Source organism: Limulus polyphemus, unplaced genomic scaffold (genome assembly GCF_000517525.1).
Source record: "Limulus polyphemus unplaced genomic scaffold, Limulus_polyphemus-2.1.2 Scaffold4079, whole genome shotgun sequence".
NCBI lineage: Eukaryota > Metazoa > Arthropoda > Merostomata > Xiphosura > Limulidae > Limulus > Limulus polyphemus.
The window spans coordinates 88,905-97,543 of NW_013669689.1; the positions used below are offsets into that span (position 1 = coordinate 88,905).

At 32.2% G+C, this 8,639-nt stretch overlaps 1 protein-coding gene across 2 annotated transcripts in view; it reads right to left on the bottom strand.

The window, feature by feature from the left end:
• LOC106470549 (nuclear factor 1 X-type-like) overlaps window positions 1–6,893 on the bottom strand; it is a 64,990-nt gene extending 58,097 nt beyond the window's left edge. For both annotated transcript variants that reach the window (XM_022399157.1, XM_013931110.2), the window contains exon 1: window positions 6,680–6,893. In XM_022399157.1, the coding sequence (XP_022254865.1) occupies window positions 6,680–6,682 (3 nt within the window). In that variant the 5' untranslated portion in view covers window positions 6,683–6,893. The remainder of the gene's footprint in view (window positions 1–6,679) is intronic.
• Between the last annotated feature and the right edge of the window lie 1,746 nt (window positions 6,894–8,639).

Genomic DNA, 8,639 nt, shown 5'->3' on the forward strand with positions numbered 1-8,639 from the left:
TTGCAGCTCTGACACAGTAGATGTATATTACTAATGTAATGTTCACTACTTTCTGTTAAATTGCAGCTCTGACACAGTAGATGTATATTACTAATGTAATGTTCACTACTTTCTGTTAAATTGCAGCTCTGACACAGTAGATGTATAATATTCATGTAATGTTCATTACTTTCTGTTAAATTGCAGCTCTGACACAGTAGATGTATAATACTCATGTAATGTTCACTACTTTCTGTTAAATTGCAGCTCTGACACAGTAGATGTATAATATTCATGTAATGTTCATTACTTTCTGTTAAATTGCAGCTCTGACACAGTAGATGTATAATACTCATGTAATGTTCACTACTTTCTGTTAAGTTGCAGCTCTGACACAGTAGATGTATAATACTGATGTAACTTTCATTACTTTCTGTTAAGTTGCTGCTCTGACACAGTAGATGTATAATACTAATGTAACGTTCACTACTTTCTGTTAAGTTGCAGCTCTGACACAGTAGATGTATATTACTAATGTAATGTTCACTACTTTCTGTTAAGTTGCAGCTCTGACACAGTAGATTTATAACATTAATGTAACCTTCACTACTTTCTGTTAAGTTGCAGCTCTGACACAGTAGATTTATAACATTAATGTAACCTTCACTACTTTCTGTTAAACTGCTGCTCTGATAAAGTAGAAGTATCAAACTGATGAACATTCACTACTTGCTGTTAAACTGCTGCTCTGACATAATAGAAATATCAAATTGATACAACTTTCTTACCTACATGTAATGGTTAATCTGCTGCTCATTTCACTAAGTATCAAGCTGAAGTAATGTTAACTGGTTCTAAGATGTTGCTACAATAACAATGATATGCATACACTTGCCACTTTACACCTTCTATTTTGAATACCTGTTAACAACCACACATATGAAACTAATGTGTTAATTTACAGAAAAATTGTATGTCCACAACCTTACTTACACAACTCACTCAACACTACAATTTTAACTCTATAACAATCACATATAGAAAATTTTCTAACTTGTGTTACAATAAAAAAAAAAAATTCAATTTCACCAAACCTTTGATACATAATTATTTGCACCACTATCTCCACAATATGTTACAGCCACCAACCTTATGTACACCACAATGTTTGCCGGACACTTAACTCTACAACATGTGAAACATGTATGTGGTATGTTACAATCATCAAACCTTATGTACATGGCAATGATTACCAGACATTTAACTCAATAATTATTTTTATAACAAATCATAAAAGAAAAAATAAATAAAGTTTGGAGTTCACCAACTGTTAACCAGAACTACAGAAATGAAAACAAGTAGCACTTTTATGGTTTACACTAGTAAATGTTTCTCTCAAAATTCCCTAGACACATTATTAAAACATATTCACTGCTTCCTTAATACAGAACCTATACTATTATCAACATTTTAATCACTATTTGACATTAAAAGTTTCATATTTTACTGTTGGAAGTTACAATCCATTTTGTTTTAATAAGGAAACAATGACTAATTTAGTTGAAATATATAAACACTTTTAAACTTATTTAAGGTGAATACTTTCTTAATGTTTCTTTCATTATTTGCTCTGTAATATTAAAAAACTAAATGTGCAACTCATCTCTATAGCAAACTCTCAAATGTCTGCAGCAAAAGTAACATTTCATTTTGGAGTTAGGTCAATTAATGAAATAATATATAATTACAGGCATCTTCTTAGTGCTAAGTTTATCTTTTAGAAAAGTTATGATTTAATAAGTTAACAAGATTAATAACCATCCATTTTCACAAAAACATCATAATCACAAATGACCCGAGTGAAAGTTAAACATGTTTATGATATACAATTCCCAAAATCTGCCTATGACTTATGTCAAAGAAGTTAATTTTTACCATTATCAATACTTTCACTGTTTAGAGTTTAGCATTGTATTTTTGCAGTGGTAAAATTTAATTTTTTTACAAGCAACCCAGCACTTAAAATACTCTTATAAAGATAAGCTTAGAAAAAAAATTAGCATGACATTTAAAAGAAACTAAAACCAAGAACTATCACCTCATTTAAAACAATCCATTTATACTTCACTACTTGAAAGGTAAGGAAAAAACAAACTAAATTGATTTCTTTTGGAAAATAGTATATTGGAAAAAATTACGTAAAAGGCAACAACTGCATTTGTGACAGAACATAAATTAGATTAGTGATAGTTATTAACACAAAAAGTATTCCTTCATGCATCCAATGCGAGTAATTACATTAAAGAATTTCTACATGTATGATGCTTTATTCATATCGCTTTTTTTTTAATGTGCATGGCAGTTTTCCATGCATAGAAATGTTTCTTTGTTATTTGGTGTACTAAACTGTTTTAAATAAAAACAAAAAAAAAACAAGTTGAAAGAGGGAAATTCTGCTTATCAAAGTCGCCTTTTACATATGACAAAAGCAATTAAAATATCAAATTTAAACCATCAGCACACATCACACCATCAGGCAAACCATTTAACAAGTTTATAACAAACAAAGTGTGCATCGAACCTTCCAGAGCTTAAGTTTATCACACCAAAAATTTGAGTTGGTATTTCCAACCTATTCATTCCATCATCCAAACAGACCAGCCATAAAGAAGATTGTCTTAGCTCCAAACAATGCCAAACACCTTAACAGTTTCCTCTAATTCTTCAATGCTTCAGAAAAATAAAGAATCATTCTGTGGTTTCTTAAATTGACCTGATAGGCAAGTTACTAATTCAGTAAAACAAGACACAATGCATGTATTTGAGTAATAACTTCTTCAAAACTGTCCGAATGATTTTGGACAATGGCGTTTATTCCCTTAGGTACCATGTGGCCTAAAAAGTGGCCTAAAACTGCACACCCATACTACTCTCAATCAACCACAAGTCTTATACACAATATCAACAACTTTCTAGTTCTAAAATTAAAAATTATTTTTTCTTTTTTCATTACACCTTAACACATGGTATAGATTTATATAGTGCTTTATAAACAATCCTGATATTCTCCACTTCTAGTAATTCACTACTGGTTTCAGTACTGGACTTGCCTTCAAGGTTTGGCCACTATAGTCCACAAGCTCCAACAGTAAGATTTGATGGGTTATATATATATATATATATATATAAACACACACACACACTGTCTCATGGGATTTTTGATAACCTGCTACGAGTATTAAGGACAGGTGGCAACAGGTTGAACCCGATCACATTGTGTCAGGATTCTGGTGATGTCAACAAAACAGCTTTGGTCTCTTTGATAACCTGAGTAAGAACTGCCATGTCCAATATCAAAGAAGCCACCATGATAACAACTATTTTCAATATTTAGCTACAGGGCCGGTATCTGGATATTTTAATTAAAACTGCTGACAAACCTGGCAACTTTTATTAGAATTGAAAATTAGGTGCAAATACGTAGTGTGAAATTGTGAAGTGAATAAAAAAAAACTTGTAAATTCATATACATATGTTGAATAAATAAATAAAGAATTATTTTTCTCATTTTTCCGGAGGGGTCAATCCTATTATATCACAACACTGGAAACAACAAGAGCCCACCTAGGTCTTTATGGCTGTTTTGTACAACCATTCTTAACAAAAGTAAAAATTTAAACATACTCTCTATTGTTCAGGAAATCCAAATGCCACTCTTTAGTCATATAGAGTTTGTTTCCAATACTGCCGATAGGCAACTCATCACACATACATTAAACATGAACCATTTTTCCTTCCTCAAAATATGCATAAACTTCAATACTAAAAATCTGTAGCTACACAGACATTTATGTGTGCAAGAAAACTTAAAACAGGTCAATTTCTATAGCTTAATTATGTTTAAACTAATTTCAAATATGATATATTTTATGATTAATAATGTCTTGCAGCTCCTGTTCAAATATAATTTAGTAAAAGCTTCTCACTCATCATGTTTACTCATTATAGTATCATAACAAGATATACAAAAAGAACAAATAGGCTATGGACTATTTTTAAAGTAAATATATTACTGTGTACTTCCAATGCAGTTTGATTTCCTGATTGAAAAGACCTTGCAGTACATTATCTTAAATTTCATATGTAATTTGGACTTACAAAACATACACAGCCTATTTAACCATTTCACCACAATGTGCACACAAGACGTCCCCCTCTACAACACTAACATTGACATACGTCCTTCTTTAGAGCACTGCAATGGGCACATACATGGGATACATTATATAATATTTTTTTTAGCCTTGAAAAATGGAATATTAACCTCATGCGAGTTAATTCTGTATCACCATGCTAACAATAATTTTTAACAATCTTTAGTTTTTAAACAATGCCAAGTACAATTTTCATAAAAGATTTCTGTGAGGTGAAATATTAAGTTAAATCACAAAGTGACTGTAACTTTGAACACCACTGACACATTCATCATCTCTTTAGTTATTCAGATAAGCAGAAAGTGGACTGTAGGATACACATTTTGCTTGCAAGCTGGTTGGATGGAAAAATGTAAAAGGTTGTAATTAATGGGTTCCAGTGACCCATGTTACTAGTCAAGTACCTCAGATCTCAGTGCTCGGGCCTTTCCTTTTTCTTACTTACATTAATGATAGCAATAGGGCAAGGTTAGTAACTTAATAATGTTTGTTGATAGCATCAAATTTAGGATTTCTAGCTTGATAAACATTTGAATGATAAATGCTGGCTTTGAGTGTTATATTTTCAGAGTTGAGTACAGTGATTGGGATGGCTTAGATGGACTAACAGGTCCCTTTTTTGTCCTTATATTTATATTACAGAAGAACATGAAACAACAAATTGGAAGGTATTTAGAAAATGGCCCTTAATTATAGATCTTGGGATCATATGTTTCATATAGATAAGGGACCAACTGAATTCTGTGACTGAAGAAAAGGATTTTAGAATAATGGTGTACAAGTCACTTGAGCCATCAAAGCAATGCTCTATTTCTTGTAATAAAGCTAACAGAATTTGTGTATTTATGGACATATTAAATACAAGGTAAAAAGAGATAATTACTTTTTTGAACAAATTGCCAGTTAGGCTTCACTTGGAATACTATGTACAGTTTTAGTCTCCTTAATGAATTACTGGAAAAGGTTCAGAAGAGGGCTATTAAAATGAATGCTGGTATGAAGGGGTTACCTTACAATTTATTTTCTCTTATGAAAAGAGGGTAAGAAGTGATCTTATTGTAGTTTACAAGACTATCTGAAAGATCAAAACAATAAAGGCTTCTCATTTTGTGTGCGTTACACTCTGAAGATAATAGGATGAAAGAACACAAGTTTGAGTTTTGTAAAAACAACAGGCTAGGCTAAATTAAGTTTTATTTTTCTAATAGGGTGCTTAACTTGTGGATTGAATAGCCTTTGGCAGTAATGGAGGTCAGCAGTTTACTGGAATTTAACAATAATAGGGAAATGGATGTTTCCTGAAGAGTAAATGTTAGGTTTAAATTTTTCTGCCTTAAGAGTAGGTGTGAAAGAACAGGCTTGGAGATGAAGGAGAAAAGAGTTCCTTGTTGTCTGTAAAATATTTTCCATCATAAATCACAAATCTTAGGCTTAGATGTTAATGCATTTTTACAGACAACTAATTCTTAATGCAAACACACATACACATATATATATATATATATATTGGTATACATTTTCTGTGACGTTTTACTTTTAACTTGCAAGAACTCAGAAAACTACTTGTTTCTTTTGATTTTTTAACTGGTAGTGGTAATGTATTACATTAAAACATGGAACATTTCTTTTTCCACGCTTTAAAATCAAACAACTTGTAATGTTGTATAATCACTATACTTGAGATTCTAAATCTCAAGTTTTAACTTTCTAATTCTACATGACATTATCATTCTGTGCCATATACTATGAATCAGTACAATAATTAGTTTAGCTCACATTTCACACATTATTGTACAATACAATTTGATATATATATACATACATATATATTCCCTAATTAAACAATATTTAATAAAGAAATGTTATCATACAATTTTCTAAAACGATACGAGAAGCCTTTAAAGTTTAACTATTCGATCAATAAGTTATTTTCAAAACAGCAGGATCCTATTCATCTGCGATTGTGAATCAGGCTTAGCCGCAAGGTCAAATTACCGATTAACACGGCCACTACTCGTTATCGTTATTAAATAATATTATGGTAAGCTCATTTTAAATATTTATTATGTTAAGCTTAATATATTTCTACGGAGTGGGCCTATATTTACCATAGTTGGACGATTTATTATTCATAATAAAGTAAAAAGTTTACCATTAACTTTGGTAATTAATGGTGATAAACAATCTAATTCTAAAGATGGCAAAAAGGCCTGCACTACAGTACAGTCTACAGCCCTACATTTTACAAGAACAAACTATTTTAGGCTTATCAATATCACTGTGTTTTGATACACTTACATATATCATTATATGCACATCGACAAAATGTACCATTGTAACTTATAAGCGATCACAACACAGATATAGTAATGAATGAATCCTGAAGTGAAAATAATACAACTTATATGTTAGTATTAGTATTACTAGTATTAATATTAACTTAGCTGACAAACGTAAATTTGCTAGGCCTAATTAAGAACACTTACCATGTCCACTTTAGGTATTTTAATTTTATTGTGGTCTGCATAATATACGTTAAGTAACAAAACACTCTGATATATTAAGGTACTATCCTCAAAAGGACGACAGCGAAAGTATTGATCGTAATCACAGTCGACTACCCTCAAACCATTAGTATTATCCAAATGTCGCCAAACCTAGTAGTAATAGTAACACCAGTAATACGATGAAACGTAGTATAGTGTTTTGCGCTACAGCAGCCCTTATCAGTAACTTCGAGCGCTTGTCAGTCAATTAAGATTTGACCAATAATAGTAAAGTATTCCTGGCGCCAGTGGCTACCGACTAATGACGAAAAAGTGGTATGTATGACATTAAGATAAACATGAAAAACTTGTGCACGTGCAAGTATTGACATTCTTATCGCAGTTCAAAGTTGTTATATAAGAATAAAACATAACAATTTATTTAAAAGTTATGATTTAAATGTCAAAAGCTGGCGAAACACTAGAAACCAATAGATCTACAGTTTGTGATCAAAACCATATAAATTCCGGATGCCCCATAGTAACTTGTAGGAGACAAAAGATAGATGAAATGCTATTTTTACACGCTTTTGATCTCGAATCCGAAATAAACAAATTAAAAGGAGTGTGGGATAAGAAAATAATTTGCACTTCAAGTGATTTTTATTGATGTTATTACAAAATGGAATAATGTTATTTACAACACAGTCAATCTTTAAAATAATGTAATTTATTGATATGTTAAACCGTTTTGTCATATATGGTACATATTTTTCCTCGTGATATAAAACTGGAAAATATTAGCAGACTGATATTACAATAAGAAACAGATTCATCTTTATAGTTAGGCGCTCTCTTGTGTGATATTATCAATGTGGTACCCGATTATGTTAGTGTCATTCTCTGAGTCTTAAAGACGTAAGTTCTTTCTGAATCAAAAGATAGCTCACAGACTTAACAAGAAATTAAACTCAATGAAGAACTAAAAAAATAAGACTGATGAAGTAGCACACAGTCGTTTGTAAAATAGTTGTTAATTTATGGAATGTATACAAAAGGAGCAAAATTATTCCCGAATAGCTAGTTCACTAGTAATATTATTGTTACGTCTCCGTTTGTTAATTAACTTTTCGTAACTTCGTTCCGACGAAACTTTAGCGACACAAGTCCTTACTTAATAAAACTGGTTTATTCTTTCGGAATACAACTTTACGATACACTTATTTTCAACAATCGCGATAAAACAAACGCTATATCAACGAACGTCAATAATACTTCTGACTGCAGTTCAATTACTCACTATCTACACACACACACATTACATTATCCTCCCGTCACGTTGTCACCCTCTTTTATATACCCGACTACCCTATATCTAGTAAATACTAGAGCATTCGCCAAGGTAGGGGATAGTTCTAGAAACGTGGCGTCACACTAGTCATGTGACTCGCCGACGCAACACTGCCCCCTCCTTAATATTGTTCGTCCCGAACAATAACCACATATAATAAACCAATAACAATAACTTAATTAAAATGTACAGAATTACAAACACAAAATTACAATTCAACAAAGTCTCTTAATTTTACGGGACGTATCTTCTTCCGTACTGGTCTCCGTCTCGTTGGCTTCTGCTTCACGTGGGGTTCACCTACTTCATTAGGAAATGTCCTATCATCGGTAACAGTCACATCAGTGGTAGTAACTTCATCAAGAGCTTCATCGTTTCCCTTCTCAAAACTGACTAGAGTTTCTTCTTCGACGGTGGCTTCTTCAGGTGTCACGTCTTCAGCAGCGTCATTTGTTCTGTGGTCCACTTCGTCCCAACTGAAATGTCCTGGACCATGATAACGCCAAAGCCTGTTGGCATGCACCACTTTTGGTTTCCTCGCCGACCACATCTTACCCGGAAAGTCACGTCGGAGAGACGATCCACTATGTCATATGGGCCTTCCCATGG